The sequence below is a fragment of the Copadichromis virginalis genome, linkage group LG22 (assembly GCF_057382275.1).
Source record: "Copadichromis virginalis isolate Kocher_CV1m ecotype Utaka linkage group LG22, C_Virginalis_male_GT1.1, whole genome shotgun sequence".
Lineage (NCBI taxonomy): Eukaryota > Metazoa > Chordata > Actinopteri > Cichliformes > Cichlidae > Copadichromis > Copadichromis virginalis.
In genome coordinates this window covers 3575816-3596582 of record NC_140638.1, presented here as the reverse complement: position 1 = coordinate 3596582, position 20767 = coordinate 3575816, and the positions used below count along the sequence as shown (strand labels likewise).

General features: G+C 38.3%; 2 protein-coding genes across 2 annotated transcripts; both read right to left on the bottom strand.

The window, feature by feature from the left end:
- Positions 1-1403: 1403 nt before the first annotated feature.
- LOC146682440 (uncharacterized) lies at positions 1404-11177 on the bottom strand. Its single transcript, XM_085446387.1, has 6 exons — positions 10918-11177; positions 9310-9432; positions 7189-7359; positions 6781-6947; positions 6385-6500; positions 1404-3058 (listed from the first exon to the last, which is right to left on the bottom strand). Exons 1-6 carry the CDS (start codon positions 11024-11026, stop codon positions 2878-2880), a joined length of 867 nt encoding a protein of 288 aa, XP_085302513.1. The 5' UTR covers positions 11027-11177; the 3' UTR covers positions 1404-2877.
- Positions 11178-16758: 5581 nt separating this feature from the next.
- On the bottom strand, positions 16759-18445 carry LOC146682439 (E3 ubiquitin-protein ligase TRIM21-like). Its single transcript, XM_085446925.1, has one exon. The coding sequence runs from the start codon at positions 18443-18445 to the stop codon at positions 16778-16780; it is 1668 nt and encodes a 555-aa protein (XP_085303051.1). The 3' UTR covers positions 16759-16777.
- Positions 18446-20767: the final 2322 nt, after the last annotated feature.

The window sequence follows — 20767 nt, the reverse complement described above, 5'->3', positions numbered from 1 at the left end:
CAGGGATGTGCTCACAGCTGGAGGTGAATTTGTAAATTGATTTGTAAATCTCCTTTTGTTCTTTCTCTGCCTGTGTAGAAAATAAAGTGTCAGTGTCTGATTTTTAATTCTCAGTTCTGAAGCCTGAATGTCATCACACTGACCATCTTATTTTGAGTCAAAACTACAAAATAATGCAGGGCTCAGTTATCAGATGACATCAACATAGACGGTGCAGGTGCATTGCACAGAAACCTGCTAATTAGTGCAACATAACATAAAAATAACATTAAAATGAAATCTACAAATACAATAATCCATAAAAAATCCATAATATCTGTGAGCTCCTGAAGGCACCAACACCAGGGGTCCAGTCTAGTGAGTGGAAATAGGCCACACCCCCTAATAATGCAAACTTCCACACTCAATGAGTGAGTTATTAAAGAGGTAAATATAAAAAGTACAGTTGTTATGAATGGTGTGAGTAGTCATAGAGATGAAACAGACTGTAAATATGTTGATTCGTGCCGCTGAGTGTCGTGCAGTGAACTTGTGCTGAAAATATGTGTGGTGTTTGAAATTATACAACTTGTATATTTTTTTATATTAAATATTATCTAACTGAAATCTGTTCCCTTCATTATAAAGCAAACCACGAGCTAGAATAAAACCCCACCAAAAACACCTCTTGTTAATCTGTCATGTGATCTGTTTATGCTCCAACATACTCGCCACATTGTGACCTCAAAACGAGCTCTCAGCTGTAAAGTGGACGACAGCCATGACGCACCGTTACCTACTTATATAACCTTACTTCCTGAAAAATAAAAAATCTGACTTATACTAACTTATACTAATACGTTCATAAACAGAAAAATTATGACTGTCATAGTGTTCAGTTTGGATGACTGTAGATGCTATTTGAGCTCTTTGTATAATAATTTTCATCAGTGATCTCTTGAAATCTTCCTGGTGTGATTTGCTGGTTGAACATTATTATAACAGTGTCAGTAAGGAGTCAGGGTGTTCCTCCAACCCAAGCTAATGAACCATGACAGAAAAGGGCTAATTGACTTCCTGAAAACTCCATGTGGTAACAAGCTCAGGAGCTGGAGTACAAGCGCAGGGCTCAGCAAACACTCTTCATTCAGGGCCACTTTAACAGGAAGCAGACGAGATGAGGGAATGTGGGTCTTTCAGCTCGGCAAGGATGGAATGAGGCGTTTGAGGCTTGTTTTTTGTACATGTAAATAATAATGATAATAATAATAATAATAATAAAAGAGCTGATATAGTGAAGAAGAAGTGAAATAAAAATGAATTAGAATAGATAACTAGATTTCTTTTTCATCATGATCTTATATATCTAAATTATATTTATACTCATTTTGTTGACCAGATAGAAAATCATAAATCACAATGAATTACTTTTCCCTCAGGGAACGACTCTAAAACTGATTTAATCTAAAAACACAATTTAAAACATTCAAACTGTTTTTAATTTCAGCAACTTTACAGGAAATTATTTCCTAGCAGGAAGAAATTACACACATAAGTTATTTTAAGTGACTTATTTTAATTTATTGTAATTTTAGTCCACAGACCCTTCTGTTGTTAACATCTTGACAGGCTGATTGTGGTAGCAGCGCCACCTGCAGGGCAACAACAGCAGTGCAGGGAGGAGACGTTACAAACAAGCCATCATGTTTCATGAAGAGAACAGATAGATTCATCGTTAACAGACTGCTCATGTCTGCTGCTGGATAGGTGCACGTTTTGTATTCACATGGCAGATATGAGTGACAGCAACAGCTTACACCCATGGAGAAAATACAGTCGTTATTTACGCCACGGGACAACAAACATTTTTACTTCTCAAAGCACATCTTCAAAGAGGGGAATGTTACACATGTGGCTACATCACGTATAGATCAAACATGACGTGTATTTTATGTACAGTATATACACACAGACATCTGACACATAACATATCTGATTCCAAATATAAAACAGACATTTAAAAGCATTTATCTTGATTCAACTTGAATCCCTGATTTAAGTCTGAAAGTGAATCATATAAAAATATATAAAAATATTTCTGCAGTTTAAGGCACAGAAACACTGAATAGAAGCTAGCGACAGGTCCAGAGGAGGGCGGCTGTTATTCCTGTTAATGCCACTGAGCACAGAGAGCCCAGTGTACGCTACTCCACTATGCTTTGAATAAAACACATTTTTTTAACTTCATACAGTTTCTTTAGTTTTAGTTATTATTTACTGCAGATGTTAAAATAAAAGTCCAGGGATTTTTAATGCTGTGATGTTATAAAGCTTACATTTAGAGTGAGATACATGCAACTAATCAATAATCAGCAATTTTTTTATGTATATAGTTCTACATAATGATTGTTTTAATTTAAGTATAAATGAATGCTGAAGGTTTTGTATTATTACCAAAGTAGAGTTATAATGTTTTAGTTTCTCGCACCACTTTTCAAAACCTAAACCAAAACCAAAACTATTTCATACATGATTAAGCTTTTGCAGAGACCCAGTTTCCTTGTGTTACCGTCTGTATGAGGGCACAGAGATACGCACGAGTCTGAAAGATCAGGGCCTCATCTGGACATGAACCTGGTTGTCAGTCCCTACTGCAGTCCTGACTGCTACACGGTACTTCAGGGACTTGACAGCACTGTAAATGTATTTTGACACTCCATCTCTGTTGCGTTCATGCTTGTGGACAGAGCAAACTATCCACACACACGTCACAAATAATGAGCAGTGAGCACAAATGGCACATGTTAATTAAATGCAAAAAGGTAAATAAGTGTTGATGACCTGACTACACTGTGACAGATAACCCAAGCAGCCAGTACAAAATACTAACTGGTTTTCTTAGTGTGGTATGGCAGTACTCGCGCCGGGGCCCATCTCTTTCTCACAGATGAAGGGTAAGTACATGCTGCAGGGGGCGTCGTACCAGCTCCGGATCGCCACGCGCTCCATCACACGTGTTTTCACGATGTAGCCGCAGTCTTCATCGATGTGGTTGTTGGGCTCACCCTCCTCCCAGAAACTACAGTACGGAGAGAGAAAGGGAGCGAAACACATCGACATGTATAAAAACCTTGAACATACATTCATGTTCACCCTGGATCTGATGGTTCACGTTAAACATGTCAAGAAGAAGAGCTAGGGCAGTTTTATTCCTATAGTGCAGTGTACTTTACAAAACCACCACTTCTAACTATAATCCTAAGATTATTTTTCAAACTGGACAGTTTGCTTTCAGCATCCACTGACAGCTTCTGCTCATCTCTTAGATTTGAGCAACTTTGGTCTAAATTCATGTTTAGTCTATTTTTATGGCTGGTTACATTTTCCTCCCTCCTATTTTTGTTTCCCTGAACATGATCATCACACACGTGGAATTAAAATGCCACATTTTGAAGCTGGAGGTATCATCGTGCTGCTTACCCCAGAGATTATAGTTTGAGTCCTTCAGGAAACTTTTTTTTCTTCATGGGCTCATAATTGACTTGTTGGACCCTTTGTCCTGGTGTAGCAGAGCAGCTGTGTTGAATCAAGGACACATCTAAGACCTGCAGGACACCGTGCTTCCTGTAACTACATTTAGCGCTATCTCTAGCAATTAAAAGGCGTGCTCTTTTGAGATCAGCTGACTGACTTGGCCATTGTAGAACGTCCCATTTCTTAGCCTCGAGAAGCTCTTGGGTCACTTTTGGCACATGCTTTGGGTCCTTTGTCTGAACCTGAGCAGAGACTGCAGCCCTGTACACTTTCATCCTACTATCAGCAGTCACGCCTCAATAATTACTAGAATTTGGTTCCAGTGGCAGCCATCTGTGGTCATGCAATAATGCTACTTCCACCATGTTTGACAGATGATGTGACATCATGAGTCGTTTCTCTTCTTATCCATACTGTTGTCCTTAAATCTTTCTGGTGCAAGCTCATCTTGGTTTCATCTGTCCAAAGATGTTTGTCCTTCTTCGCTTGCATGTCTGCACTTTAATTTAATTCAAAAAAAATTTATTCATACACCACCAAATCTCAATAACAGTTGTCTCGATGTGCTAATTGTTCAATCAATTGTTTTATTTTTAAACACTGTGGTAGTGTATAGTCATACTATACTACTAAAAGTGTGTCTTTGTGCAACAGAGTGTGGACCTAACTGCAGATTATTTTTCTTTGCATCTGTACTGAAATACAGTCTGGACAGTTTAAGGCAGAAACAATAAAACAAAACGTCAAATTATACAAAAATATCTTACATGAGTCAAAACGTCTACAGAAATAAAACCTAAAAAAATTTACCCTAAAGAGGAAGAAAAGGACAAAACAGGAATGTCAACAGGTTTGTCATCTACAAATAGAGGAAGAGAAATCAGGTGGCTCTTAGAAAATCTGTTGAGTTTGCACAAGTTGGGAAAATTTTACAGTGAGTCTGTGATGTGAAGCAGAAGTAACATCCAGAGCAAATGAAGCAACTCAGAGATATAATGCAACATTTTGCAATAACCAGGAGATGAAGAAAACCACACTTTGCATTTTCATGAAAAACAACCTTTGCTGCAAATCGGGCAGCCCTGACCTGCTCTCCCTCCAGCTGTTATCTGACATGTGGCGCTGCAGCACAACATTTAACTCTTTAGTGAGTCTGTCGCGCTTTTTGTTTCTCTATTGAACATCTTTACTTTCAATAAGCCAAAGGAACTCAGTCTAGAAAAGGGTCATGTCTAGTGACTTTGAGCACGAAGGCAAGACGAGGACAGCAGCAGTGCGTCACAGTGTGTCCAGTGTTCAGTGCATGCAGCGTTAGACTTGACCACTGGGATGTTGCTGGTCAGACTGGTAACCTCTGTCATATCAATGATAGAAATGATTCTGTCATTGTGCCCTTTAGTTTTCTTCTGTGGTCTTTCTGTGTTGCTGAGCCGACCACTACATTCATTCTTTTTAAGAATGTACCAGATTGTTGATTTGGCCACTCAGTCGTCAAATTAATCTTCAGTCTCTGAAATGTTAATGCTTTCGTTAAACCCTTAAAACTGAAACTGAAAGGCTGCATTTCCTGAAGTGTGATAAAACGAATCAAGTGAATATAAATTTGGTAAAAAGCAAAACATGAAAAATCAAAGACAGAAAAGTTCTTAAGATTCCACCTGAATAGGGCCAAATTTTCACACTGATTCATGCAATAGTTTAGGGTTCATAAGACCACAAATTGCTAACTCTGAATATCATTTTGTCCATGTCCCTGTTTTTATCTGCTGCCTGCACCAAATTTCTTCATTTGTCTTTTAGTTTAAATAAGCTTGGGAGCCACCACTGTGCAGAGTAAAAATCATGCGTGTGTTAAAGGTCAGTGTTCAGCTGCATGTTTGTTTTTTAAGTACACACTGTCTATTTACTCTACAAGATAATCAGTCACTCTTTACAAACAAAGAGCTCCAGGTTTTTCTCCTATTGAAGTCGACATACAGAAAACTAGACGCATATTTCAGCGCATCAGTGTCAAATAAATCTGTTGGCCTTGAATGATTGAATACCAGTTGTTCTTAGACTGCGGGGGCAGAGACAATAATAATAATAATAATAATAATAATAATAATAATAATAATAATATATGTAAGTATAACCTTTTGTTAATGATTAATTAGTCACTAATTAATCATAAATCAGCATTCAAAATCAATCAATCACAAGTGAGGTTACAGGTAAAATCATATTTGGATTTAACCTATAATGTGATATTTAGACTCCCCACATCCTAAATGGTGCCAATACAAACAAAGACAGTGAGTTTTAAAGATAAAAGATATAAAAGTTTTATCTGAAGATGAGTTCAGAAGTCCTGATATAAGTAGCCTGATATTCAGAAGCCTTATACGGTGTATCATTGCCTTTAGGAGGTCAGAGGTGTGGCATGATATTTTAAATCTTTATATGGGATTGTGCGTATGTTGGCAATACACACGGCACTTGTAAGAATTATAGTTTCTAAGTTAGAAGACTTCTTTTTAATTTTTGACCGATGGATCATTGAGTTAACCTCTTGAAGACACGCCTGCAAAGTTTTATCAGAATGCATTCAAAACTTTTACACACTGTTGTGTTTATTGTCGCTATAGTTGCGTTATTGTCCAAAGAAGGACCAAAAAAAAGAAACTGAACCAAAGGAAAAATGAATCTGCCGAACTGCTTTGCAATATTGCCCAATAAGTGAAGCAACTCATTTGGCACCAAACTTGTTTTGCATTCACTGTTCTGTTAGGACATTGCATCGTGTTGTAAGGCAATGCTAACATGACCACGTGTTAAGTTTTAGTCCTGAACAGGTTGGGAAGAAGGTAAGCAGAGAAACAAACGACCTACCCTCCGATCAGCGGAGTGCCGTCGACCCATTTCCACTCATCTTCTGTTTTTTCATCAGTTATTCCAAACCAGTAGGAGTTCCAGTGTCCTCTGGGAAGAAGATTCCAAAGAAATGTCTGAAAGGAAACATACAGAGGAAGCATTCACATTCAAGAAAGCATTAATCAGTAATGACTTTATACAGTAAAGGGCGTTTATAGAGTCAGCTCTTTCCTTGCTCTGTTTACAGGAAGTTTACACAAGAAAATTCCACAAAAGCCCAAATGAGGCAGAAGTAATGTTTTCTTGTTGTCAAAGAAAAAAAGCCAGAAATCAGTGTATCCCTCCTTGGCACCACATGCATACAGCATGACTGCATCTTTAGTGGAAAACACAATGAACTTTATCAAACTGTACCTGCTCCTCAGGTGTGTGGATGATGGCCAGGTGAGCGCCTTTGCTCTCACAGAATGACTTGCTCTCTGGCCAATCCCGCGAGTTCCTGGAGATTAAGTAACAGCTGTTGTTAAAGAGGTGCCAGTCGTTGGGGCAGACGATAGGAGCCGACGTCACCACAGCAGGAGCTGATGAGACAAGAAAGAAGGAAATTGGTGCAACCAAAGATATTTACTTAACGGCTGGTAAATAGCTGATTCACTATGCTTGTTAGATGGGTTACAAAAAATGTAATCTTAAATTAAATCAGACTAAAGTCTTATTGATAGGATCCAGGCTGTATTTGACAGCTCATAGAGGAGATGATTCATTCTTGTGGCTTCACAAAGATGCATGAATGAAAACGATAAAGAAAAATGAGGAGTCTACCTTTAGTAGCCATCTTTGCAGCGAGCTTGGCCTGCAGCTCGTCCTTCTCTTTCTGCAGCTGTTGTTTCTCCTGCTGCAGCTTGGCGATGGACGCTGTCAGAGCTGACACATTTGCCTCCTGCGTCTGCTTCCCTAAGGATGCCTCACCACCACCCTGAGGTTTGTTTTTATCTGTTAGCAGTATGAAAGTAAGTTACATACAGTACTGTATGCTGAAGGATTACAATATACTGCCAAAAGTATTTGCTCATCTTCCTTTACACATGTATGAACTTGAGTGACATACCATTCTTAATCCATAGAGTTTAATATAACATGGGCCCAGAAAGCTTTCCACAAGGTTTAGGAGTGTTTATGGGAATTTTTGACCATTTTTCCAGAAGCACGTTTGTGAACTGAAGTTGGAGGCTTGGCTCCAGTGTCAGTGACTGACCATCCGTAAATGAATTAGAGACCCCGCTCTTACTCGTTGCAAAGTGTTCTATCGTGTTGAGGTCAAGACTCTCTGCAGGCCATTCATGTCTCATTCATGACTTTGTGGACCTTGTTTTGTGTTTAGTGTGCAGTGATGTTGGAACAGGAAGGAGCCATGGCCAAGCTGCTCCCCCAAAGTTGGGAGCATGTAATTGTCCTTAATGTTTTGGTATGCTGAAACATTAAGAGTTCACTTCACTGGAACTAAGGGGCCCGGCTAAATTCCTGAGAAACAACCCCACACCATAATCCCCACTGCTCTCAAATCCCAAACCCGAAATCTGTAGCTTCTGACTCTGCACCTCAGCATCCACTGATCGTGGCTGTAATCCACAATCACTTTCACTTTGTTGTAATAACACTAACAGCTGACTGTGAAATATTTAGTAGTGAATAAATTTCACAGCTGGACTTGTTGGTTCGGATCTGATCACAGTTTTAAGTCAGATAAATTTTCAGATCAGCAAAAAAAGAAAAGAAGACAAGAAAAATTTAACTCGTCATTTATTTATCTATGTATTTTTTTGGCCATTAAAAAACATTCAACTCAAGACTCATAAAAAACAAATTAAGGTGCAATACAGGGCAGTACGGGGCTTTGTATCTACCACTCCACTGTGATATAATCAGCAGTAATTGTCACATAGCTTTATGTTGCCCTGCAGGTCCACCCATCTGTAGTTGGGCAACAGAAGATGCCTGGGACAGTTCAGCCATAACTTTGGACTTTTCCTACACATACATGCTCGGAACGATGTTGTCACTGAAGTGGACGCACGACAGGATTATGATAGCGTGGCTAAGCATGTTCATCATATGTTTAAACCCCTTGTTTTGCACAACGGAATACGGCCTTATGTCTGTAGCTAAACACCCCAAAAGCTTTTCTAACAGCTTTCACGGATCAACAGTGAGTCATTGCACCACTAATGCATCCTATGGTACGATGGAGGAGCTCCTGAGAGCGACCCATTCTTTCACAAATGTTGGCCAAGGAAGTGATCCAAATGATTCAATAGTTTGGATGGGTGAGTGAATACTTATACACCATATAGTGAATTTTCAGCCAACATGAAACACATACTGGAAAAATACCTGTTTGTGAGGCTGTACTACCAGCAATGCTAACATGGTTACAATGACATTATTAGCTTGGCGGTATAACGGATTCCATGTTCACCATGTAGAGTCTCAGCACGCTAGAATGTTGTGATTAGAAATAAAAACTCTTCCTGGAGTTATTTCTTTCACAGGAACTTAACAAAACACAATTTTGACCTGATGATTCCAGTAACTTAAAAATCAGTCGACCAAATCAGCCATGAGTCTGCATTCTTCCCACTGGCCAGCAGGGGATGACTCCTCCAGTTTCCAAAAATAAATTGGATGCATAAAAATCTAGAATAAAAAGCTACGTCTTTTTTGGTCTGTGACTTCAGAGCACAAACTCTACAATTTATGGTTTTAACCACGAGTTTCTACATGTGGTCAGAGGTTTACAAACACTCATCACAGGCATTCATTTTTCATTTTTTCATCGAATTTCTTTGAATGGTTGTTTTTCCAGTGATTGTACAACATACATCTTTAACGACTTAAAAAACAAGAATTGCGTGCAAAGGTTTTTCAGTATAGTTGTGTACTCACATTGTGCAGTGACAGCTATGATGGCGATCACGAGGACGGCGCACAGCGTTGCCAGGCAGATGGTGGCGAGGCGGTACAGCCTGGGACCACTGGGCCTGGGGAACATTTGCATCACAGGATGACCTGCAGGTGATGGGAAGAGAAAGACGGTTTATTAAAACCCTGCTTTAGCACAATTTAGAGAAGTTATTTTCACATATATGGATGATAGTTTCAGTTGATTCTGCAAGATTTAAAATAATCTTTAAACAGGAATTTATAGTAAGAACCTTTAAGAAAAAAAATATTTTTTTGTTCTGCAACACTGACAACAGTGACCTTTTTTTTAACCTGACATATAAAAGTATTCACACTTTTTGATGACTAAGTAGTGCGTGCAGTGGAGCGCTTTGTCCACAGAGGACTCTGATCTGCTCAGACTTGTAAATGTCAAACATGCTGGAACGCATTCAGGGCGATGCGTTTGACATTTTTAATTATCTAACAAAGCATGATGCAGGTAGGAATTTATTATTTGTTTTTGGGTAAGTGAAAGACTTACAACTAATGTATATTCATCTATCTGAAAATTATAAATGTTAGTAAATAATAGATTTTAAACGTTCTACTTCATTATTTATCAATGATCACTTTTATATTAAAAATAAAAGCATTATGTCACCAGACAAAAAACACCATGTCCATAATATAAAAACACAAAAGCAAACAAAACCATCACAAAGGGCCTTAATATGCACACAAAAACATGAAAGCAAGCTATTCTAGTAGTTACCAAAAACCAAACTACAAGGAACACGTTACAAGAATAAAAGCTCATCTGAAAAAAGGAAATCCACAAACTGAATTGAAAACAAACAAATAAACATGAGAGCTTTGATTGGGCCCTTTGACACACAGTCTGTTAGTGACTGAGCTTAGCCTGCTGCTGCCATGGCTGCATTTTGAACTCATAATCAGTTTCTGCATGTTATTTTAATTAATTAAATTAATAAATAAAACTATATTTTGACTTCACAGTTTTAGTCTTTTATTCTTATTGCAGACTGACTCCAGTGTGTATAAAAGTTGGATTTAGTATCTAAAAGCTCAGGGCTGGTTCAAAGAAAACCACTAATGTTCCCACGGAAGGAGGAAGGAGGAGGCTCCGAGTATAAAACCCTATACTTGAGTACGTAAACCTTAAAGATTGAATTCACGTTTACACCATCATGTCTGTCTGTTATGTAACACAGAGTTTGGGACTTTGTAAAGCACTTTGATAATATATCTAAAAAATTTTCTGTTGATAAATGTTTTTTTCCTTTATCTTTTTATTATCCTTATAACCTGTAAGTAAACAATTACCAGTGAAAGCCTGCAGAACTATGAAAATTAAATGACTGATACGAGAAAAACAGCACTTTCATGTGAGAAGCTGCAAAGTGAATCCTGAAGATAAACATGTACAAAAGTTAACGTAACAAATCTCAGTTTGACATTTTGCTGTCTCCATAGTGATAACACACCGTGTCTACAGGACAAAGTCAGTTATTTTAAAGCAAAGATAAACGAAACCGTCTGCATTCCTCCACAGAGGCACATCTGCAGGGTTAAAGTTTAACTGCTTACCACGGTGTTCCACATCTGGCCTGTGGGGTAAGTCGTCATGACAGGACTCGTCGTCTATTAGTTGGGAGTACATCCCCTCACAGTTCAGGGAGCTCCCGGTGGTCGACATTTCACCGCTGGAAGACAAATAGAATTAAAGAAAACTAAAGTTCTTGGTGGAGGGTGAGGCTCTGAGTCAAAGCTCCACCACAGCTGTGATTATAAACAGCTGGGATTAAACCAATGACTGTAGAAATGACTGCTTTCTACAATCATCGGGGGAGGGGGGGGGGGGGGATTCCGGTTATAACTTTCAAAATAAGACTTTTCGGTAACTCGAGTGATTACTGCTATGAAAATCCTTAAAAAGACGACAAAGAGACATCCAAACCCCCACAAAACAAAAAAATAACAATTATTATAACTACAAAAACCAAAAATCACAGAGGAACTAAAAAAAAACCCTGCCCAAATAACCAGCAAACAGACTGATAATAAAGCAACAATATGTACACAAAGGCTACGTTCACACCGCAGGTCTTAATGCTCAATTCCGATTTTTTGATCAAATCCGATTTTTTTGTCTGCTTGTTCACACCACAAATAAAATGTGACAGCAAACGCGCTCTAGTGTGAACGCTCTATTGTTTGACTGATGGCCCTTAATATAAAGACTTCGGACTTCACGTTTCCCAATTTTTGCTTTAAGTTATTTTGTTATTTCCATAATAATGTAGATAACCTAATAATTATCCTTATTGCTGTTTTAGAGAAGAGCGGTGCTTGCTGGCTATACGTTCACACTGCAGGCGAAAGCGCATGAAATCCGATTTTTTTGACCCTATGCGTTCCGATCATGCTATGACAGTGTGAACGGAACAAATCCGATATTTTCAAATCCGATCTGGGTCACTTTCGTATGTGGTACTGAATCCGATACATATCCGATGTTTCAGAAAGCGACTGCTGTTTGAACGCTCATGTCGCATTAAATCCGTCTTTTACGTCACTGACACAAGACAGACGCCAATTATCAGCGCCAGAGAAGCGCCCGATAAGACATCGCGAACGCTTGCTGGCTATCCAGTGAAACTGCTGGGAAGACAACGTTGGAGAAACGTTAACATTTTATTTGTACTGTATAATCTGCAGATTCTGACAGAAATCTGCAATGGCCAGTCAGAGGTTAAATTCGACCTCAAAAACATGTAAACAAACAATTAAGTCCACGAAACAAGAAGTGAAATAACTGAGAAAGACTAAAAAACAAATGTTCTTTAAATGAACCAAATAAACACTCTAAAGTCAAGAATAGAGTCACGACTACATTGCAGGACATTTGAGTGTCACCCACCCGGTTGTTCACCAAACCCTATTATGGTCTTCACACTCTTATTTTATAGCATTAAATTTGCTGACTTTTCTTAAAGTGGCCTAAAATACAGACTCAAAAAGGGCATCTGGTATAAATCCAAACCAAATGTGCTGGAAGCTAAGACAACCTTTCAAAATAGTCTTTTGTCTTCACAATACTGTTTTATAAAAAAGAAAAAGAAAAAAGGAGCACATCTATATATATTTTCAAACTAAAAGAACCAAAAACATTTTGAATTCAAAGCCTAAACTTCACTTTTTTATTTAAAACGAAACATATTTGTCTTCCCGTGTTCCCATAGTTTACATTTTCTCTGGTGTAAAAATAATATAATTCTAACAATATTTGAGGATTTTTTTTAAGGAACCATTTGCATGCTATAGCGGATTTTTACGTGACAGAGGGGGAGAGAAAGAGAGCCAGAGGCAACAATCAGAGACAACATCATCACATTAGAAAGGTATAGTAATCATCCACAACTATTTTCAGTTGCAGATGATAAAAGATTCATAAAGTTTATCCATGTAGTGAATCCTATGTATACAATTCCCAGCAGGAAAACACTCTCCCAAATAATCATCCTAGGCCCATATGACAGAGAATGTGCATCCTCTTTTTGTTTTGCATATTTTAATTTATATTTTATTTTGTTGTGGTTTGCATTGTTTTGTGTTGTTTCACTTTAAATTTCTTTAAAAGGAAAAAGCTGAAAATTCAAATAGTTAAAAGTTGAAATATAAATAGTTGTTTTTGTATTTTATAATTTATTTATAACATTTTATGTGGAGTGAATAAATAAAGCATATTCACGTGGCCCCTAAAACACAATAGAAGTGCTCCAGGATCCTAGTGGCTACAAGCCAGGAAGTATAACAGGATTTGGTGTGTGGTAGTAACAGGTAAATGAACATATTTTTAAATTTATTTGAATATATATGAGTGTTTGTGTATAAAAATGCAAACAATACACATATGCTTTCAATTGTGTCATGTAAGTAATCTAGGTAGCTCTGTACGTGCTTTGGAGTTTGTACTTGTTTCGGAGTTTGTATGTGCTTTGTCTCTAGGGGCCACCGTATATATTTTTGTATAAACATTTATAAATAAAACCACTTTTGTTTACATTAGTAATTCCTTTTGTGCATAATTTTATATTGTTGTTGATAATAAATTAATTAAAGTGACAAAACAACCTGAAGAGCCGGTTGGGAGCTGAAAGAGCTGGTTCTCTTGTGTCAGAAGCATGTGGTGACGCGGGAAGAGTTTGGCTGCAGACGAATGGCAGAGTTTTCTGTTACAAATTTTACCTTTATGATTTATTTCCCTTGGAGATTTTTTTCTTGATCTTGTTCCACAATTTGAATCTATCAGCATACATATTTACTCCTTATAGGATGACTGCAACTAAAATACCCTTAATTAAATTCGTTTAGTCTGTTATTTGATGACTTTTCCAAAAAGTGGCCCAAAATACACATGACAAAAATGTTTACAATTTTACATGGGTGCACAGACCTTTGTACACTGAGGCTGTTCCTGGTCTAGTTGGACTTGTATCAATAGAGATGGACTTTAGATCCACTGGTGTGGGTCAGATAAAACAGTATGGTGATTATAGGGATTCTTGAGATTGTGAACTAACTGGAAACTGTCTGTTTGTATATTTTATGGAACAATGTTAATGTTCAAAGCTGACCTTGACACTGTCACAAGAACAGAGACAGAAACCTGCTGGTCTTTGAAGGATCATGGTGGAATCTCCAAACAATGCGATAGTAAAACAGCACAGGGGTGATCATATCTGATGCACATAAAGGATAGTGACCATGTGAAGATGAAGGAGAGGGTGCCTTGGCACAGACATGAAGCCTGACATGTGGTGGCATGGTGGACTGACAGCATGAAGCTTCCTGGTTCCTTTATAGGTGGAGTTTGCAAATGTACCACGTTACATTTCTCTTGCTTCCTCCCACAGTGCAAAGACATACACGTTAGGTTAATTTAATTCTAGAAAGGATGTGGATGTGAGGTAGATAAAGTGCTTTAGGTGCATAGGGTAAAGTCCTGTATTAATTTATCGCCTGTAAAAAATATAAAGTGTGACTTTGAGTGGTCAGTAAGAATAAAACATAAAAGTGAGTTTATTATATTACAGGTGGCAAAGGCCCAGCTCTAAACAGCACGGACAGATCCAGTCCTTAAATGCAACGCAGTAGTTTTAGAATAGAACAGAATTTAACTTTATTGTCATTGCACATGTCACAAGTACAAGGCAACAAAATGCATCCATCCAGAAGTGCTTTAGCCATAATATAGATATATTACAAAATATATATTAGCAATAATATAGATATACAGCTATATTACATAACAGTATGTTATGGGTATGTTATAATGTACACGGTATGAAGGTATGTTATGAATATGCTATAAATATAAGTATGTACAGGCTGTAGTGGGTGTACAAGCTATGTACAGGCTATGAACAGGATATAAGTAGGAAAACTACAGAGAAATATGAACTACACAAGTTATAAACAGTTGTAGAATGGTATATCGTATTGTTTTGCAGAAGCACTTCATTGAAACACAATTCTAATGCACTTTTACTTAAGTATTTGTACATTTTACTGTGTTATGCTTTGTTCTATATACTAATATATGAACCTGTCTCCATAGCCATGACCACACCCAGGTCATGGCTGCGTGTGTCAAAGTCATCTGGTCTTTCAGGTGATAGAGTTAACTGAGAGGAAGACAGCTGAGTATGGGAAGTTTGCAGGGGACCGTCTAAGCAGGAGCAGCTATTGCTACCCCACTGAGGTCCTGCTAAGGTTTTGCCGGGCAGACACTTCACACTTCAAGCTGTTGTGATTCAGGGGACTGCACAATAAGAAGTCCCCTAAATCAGGCGCATCAATATTGCAAAGAGGGCATCAAGTCTGCTGTGGATTAAAAGAGGCAACCCATGGATCACATAAGCTACCAAGACATGAGTCAAATATTCATCACTCAGGCTGGGCCACCTATGGCTTTATTTCCCATCAAATTGCAGCCACATTGAAAAAATTCTCTAATCATGTGTGAAGATATTACTGGACCAGAAGATGTCACCATTACACAGTTTACTCAACTTTCAAACCACCAAGTTTCTAATATGAGGCACTGCATGATATCAGGAGCTAGCCCAGATTGTAGCATCAGCACTCTTGGTGGTCAGACGTCATGACCTGCTGTGGTTATTTGAAGGTGATGAGATGACCTGCCACATCTGTTTGAGGTGATGTCACAGCCTGTGGAGCAGAGGTATAATGCCCTGTTTAGTTTTATCTCCATTGTACGGCTAAAAAAGGCAGCAAGTTTAAGCAGGTAACACTTTTTTAAAAATGTATTTTATTTTTGTTTAATTTTCTTTGACTTATTAAAAAGTTTAATAGTATCTTATGTTAGATTTTTCTAATCTAGACATGTACAAAATCATCCATCAATATATTTATGATATCATATGGTCAGTTTTCAAATGTATTAAATTAAAAAAAAGCTAATACACACAAAGAAAGTATAAAATAGAGAGGGTCTAACTTGCATCATAGAGCAGAAAACTTATTTATTCATAGATAAAATGGTCAAATCTGAGTAGACAATCACAAATGAATGGGAAAATTACTATACACAGCTGTAAGCACTGAAAGAATATCAATCAATATGTACCAGCGAGATTAAGTGACAGTCTTTTTAATAAAATGCATTAAAAAATTACACATGCAAAAGTTTCTGGTTTGCAGAAAACAAATAAAAATTACATTTTCAACCACTCTTTGATATGGTGTACTGATTAGCTATTAAATCATTACCTCTAGCATCACTTTTAAACTCTATTAGACAATTTAAAATAAAATCTTGAAATTGGAAATTTCTAAACATCTCCTTCCATAATACATTTGAATAATAAGTGTTCTTGTCATGTTTGTACAACACATGATGGCGCTGTTTACTCACAGAAGAAAGATTTCTGCATTGAAACGAACTGAGTTGTTATAGTGATGGAGACTGTGCCATAAATAAGCAGTAGTTTTGTGCAGTATTTGTCACTATTATTTATATACAACAGTTATCTTTTCTTTACAAGAGGTTAAGAAAATATTAAACAGTAACAAATCAACACACAGTGTAAAGATATCTGACTTTCAGTGTTTGAAACAGTCCAGTCTCAAACATCAGTTTCAAAAGACCAAAAAGTGTAATGTTTCATTTTGTTAACAGTTACAAGGTCACTGTTCATTTATTCTTAAATGAAGCTTTCTGAGATTCATTCTCTGATATTTTATAATCACTTAGTGGGAAAATTTCCTGATTCATTTTTTTTGCTTCTGTTTGCTTCAAATCCCACGAGAATCAAACAAAAGCATAAATCAGAGGCCACAATATTCAGATTCTATAGAAAACATGGAAACTGTAGAGTATTTACACTAAACATGTTCATTGGTTCCCTTCAATAAAAATCAATCAGTTCATCAAATAAAATCTGTTGATTGACTCGATTTGATTGACAGGACAGTTGATTAGAGGAGCTGAGTTTTCACCACCATCATTGAGACAGGGACTGAAGTATGGGTGGAGTTTCTGAATGAAGGAACAGCCAGTAAAGGAGTAGATAAGAGCTGCAGTATCCACATCATAAAAAGAGACCAGACCCTCCTCATAATCCACAAACACCCCCACCTTCTCAGGACCAGACTGAAGACAGAGACGGACTGAAGGGCTAGCAAAAGCTCTGTACTCATTTCTATTCCTCAAGCCTAAACTCCAGAAACCATCCTGAGGAGTCAGCGTGATTTTTCCCTTCCTGTTGACCAACTCGCTGGCCACTCCTAAATCCCAGGCAGTCTTTCCTTTAACCTGAACCTCGAAATAAAATCTGCCTGATGATAAACTCTGCTTTCCTAAAACATTAGGACATGGAGAGAATCTCTGTGGGATGTCTGGAAGATTCTTCCTCACATCACCACAATGCACCTGTTTTCCATCATCAGATAGGATGAGTCTCGAACTTGCTGTATCAGGATCAAGAGTCACATCCACTGCATACTGCTGGACCCTCTCCAGCTCAGCCTCAAGCAGCTTCTTCTTCATGCATTTCCTGAGTTTCTCCTCCAGCTGAGCCACAGCTCTAACCACAGTTCCCTCATATGAAGGTGGATGAACTCTGATCTCTGTCCAGTCCTTTGTGGGTAGAACAGTTTTCAGGGATGAGAAGCTTTGGAGGACGTGTAGGTGGTCTTCAGAGTGTGAGAGCTGCTCCATCTGAGAGCTTGTCTTCTTCAGCTCAGAGATTTCTTGTTCCAGGTCCTTGATGAAACCTTCAGCCTGTTTCTCTGTTGTCTTCTGTTTGCCTTCGATCTCCTTCATGAGCTTCTTCATTCCTCTCTCAGCAGACTCCTGCAGAGCAGTGAACACCTGAAAACCTTCTGCTTTCTCTCTGTCTGCAGAATCTTTACTCATCTTTACTGACTTTTTGATCTCCTGAATCTTCAGTTGTCTCTTCTGGATCATCAGCTGAATTTCAGCCTCTGTCTTCCACAGCTCTGCCTTCTTTCCCTCATATTCTTCTCTCAGAGGAACAAACTCATGAGTCTTGTGTTTGAAAACAGAGCAGAGCGTGCAGACACATGTCTGGTCAGTCTTACAGAACAGCTCCAGAGGTTTATCGTGCTTCATACACATCCTGCCTTCCAGGTTCTCCAAGGGCTCTACCAGATGATGTCTTCTCAGACGTGAAGCTGTCAGATGAGGCTCCAGGTGCGCCTCACAATAGGAGGTCAGACACACCATGCAGGACTTCACGGCCTTCAGTTTGCTTCCAGTGCAGACGTCACAGGGAACCTCTCCTGGTATGGCAGCTTGTTGCTCTGAGCTGGCAGACAAACTCTGCAGCAGATCATTCCTGCAGATTCTTTCTAAAACCTTCCTGGTCACCTCCACAGCTCCAGGAAGAGTGTAGGTGTGCACCATCAGGTCCACGGTGTCCCGTCTTTTTGCCGTCTGCAGTCGGCTCTTTTTGATGGTTGGTCGACTGGCAAGGACTTCTCCCTGCTGCAGGCGCCACTTAAAGCCTTCAAACTCATCGTCTGTTAAATCTTCCAGGGTGTTTAGGAGCTCCTCTGGTCTCATCATGGCTTTCTGATGAAGTCAGAAGAATATTTTAGCAAATATACATTTGGGAATATCTCCCGTACACGTTAACAACAAGTATACTTTTTTCCTTTTTTCTATGGGTCTTTTACATCGAATGAATTAAATTGTGTAATTTAAACTCTTTACTCAAAATGTGTTCGATGAAAAGCAAGGCAAGAAATGAAACCAGACTTCTTCCTGGTGAGTCACTTTTTCTGGCAGGGACACAAAGGTTGATGATTCAAATCCTGTGTTTTCATGACCTCACTGAGATCAACAAATGCAAATAGCTGCATATCCCCTGATGATGCTTGCAGATATACTTGAGTTTTGATTTGTTCTGTCTCTGTGTCACGGTCCCGGGTTTGGATCCACAGTTTTCAATTACAAACTTTAAATTCTTGTCTTTATTTAACATTCTGGTTCTCAGTCTCATTGTTCATTAATCTTTGAGTATTTGTTTCAGTGTTTGGCTGCTTTCAGCAGGTTCAACTTTTATTTTGTAGTGTCTTGTTGTTTCCTTATTCTTCTGTGTGTCCGGTCTGTCAGTTTTGTATCTTTGAGTCTTTTGTTTCCAATAGTTACTTCCTGTTTTATTTTGATAGTCTTTTGTCACCTGTGCTTTATTTTGTGTTCTACTTCTCTTGTCTCATCATCCCTGATTTGTTCCTGCTCCACCTGTTTCCTCTTACCTCTCTACCTTTTGTGTTTATTGTCTCAGTTTCCCATCATTCCTTGTTGGGCATGTGTTTCCTGGTGTTTTCTCTCCCTAAGTTCCAATAGTATTATTCCTTAAAGCTCCTGGTTTTGGGTTTTGTTTCTTGTGTTTTTTGGACTGTTTTTTTTTTTTTTGAACTAAACAGTAGTCAGCCCTGCGACAGACTGGCGACCTGTCCAGGGTAGCGCTGTACCTTGCACTATTTTATCAACTGATTCACACTATACCCAGGGTTTGCCTCTTATCTGTATTTTAATTTTATTACAGTACAGTACTCAGTTTTTGGTAACCATTGTCCTTCATGTAAATATGTAAAAATTGTGTATGTTTCTGCTCTGTGTCTTGTGTACTGTTTGTTTGTATATGTGTCTTTCTCGCTGCTGTTACACCCAAATTTCCCCTTGTGGGACAATTAAAGGATTATTCTATTCAATTCTACCCTGCCTCCCGCCCTGAGACAGCTGGGATAGGCTCCAGCACCCCCCCGAAAAGGATAAGCCGAAGCAAATAGATGGATGGACTAAACAGTATTAAAGACTCGCTTTATGTTCACCTCCATCTCTTGCATTCTGTATTTGCATCAGCAGACTACAAACTTCATTCAACAGACACCTGATCGTGACAACTTTATGTATTTATTGCCACATTTGGCAGATTTTACAGACTCAGCTAGCGAAAAGAAAACGACTTTAGGCTATAAAAACTGTAGTTTGTGACACTGACTTTCGCTACAAATAACAATAAAATGAATAAGCATAAATGAATGAAACTTCCTGTTTGATGAAAGCTGGAAGTTTTCTGTTAATTCTGGTTAAAACACAATAAATATCAGGTGTACTCACCAATAATCAGATTCAGGTCAGATGCTGGGAAATAAAATATGAACTCAGTTGGATTTTCTTCAGAGAGAAGCACAGAGATGTGTCTCGACTGCAGCTCTGTCATCCACAAACTTTAAGGTGAATCTCGTCTGTCTCGTCTCGCTCCGCCTCTTACTGCACCTCTGTTTTCAGGTTTGTTTCCTTCTGCAGGTTCAGACATGATCACAGATACATACATGTGAAACAAGCAGAGTTTAAAATGTTCTCATTTAATGGGATTTTTTTGCAGCATAAAAGAGCCAGTGTTGGTGAAAGCACTTTGGAAGCATGAACCTGTTAAACTGCAAAACTCCTCAAGTGAGAAAATGTAGCGAAAAAGAAACATTTGACATTTTTCTCCATGTACATTTTTATATTTGTGTTCTATATGATCACTTGGGGAGTAACTTTACAGCAACACTGCAGAAATGACTGACCAGAGAAAAAAAACCTGAACAGTCTAACTCTGCATTAGATTCCAGATGTTTTTTGATCTTCAGTTTTTCACTTTGAACACTTAGTGACTGTTAATGAAGTGACTGCTCATTATTGCTAGATTTATTTTTTTCCTTTCTTTTTGCCTGTCCCGTTTGGCTCTTTTGCCATCAGAATTATTGTCTAGAGGCAAAGAAAGATGCCCAACGGATTTACTTTACCAAATTGACCATCCCAGCCTTGCCATAATGGTCCATTTGATTCACCTTTTATTGTTTATTTTATTTTCACTTGCTGAATACGGGACAG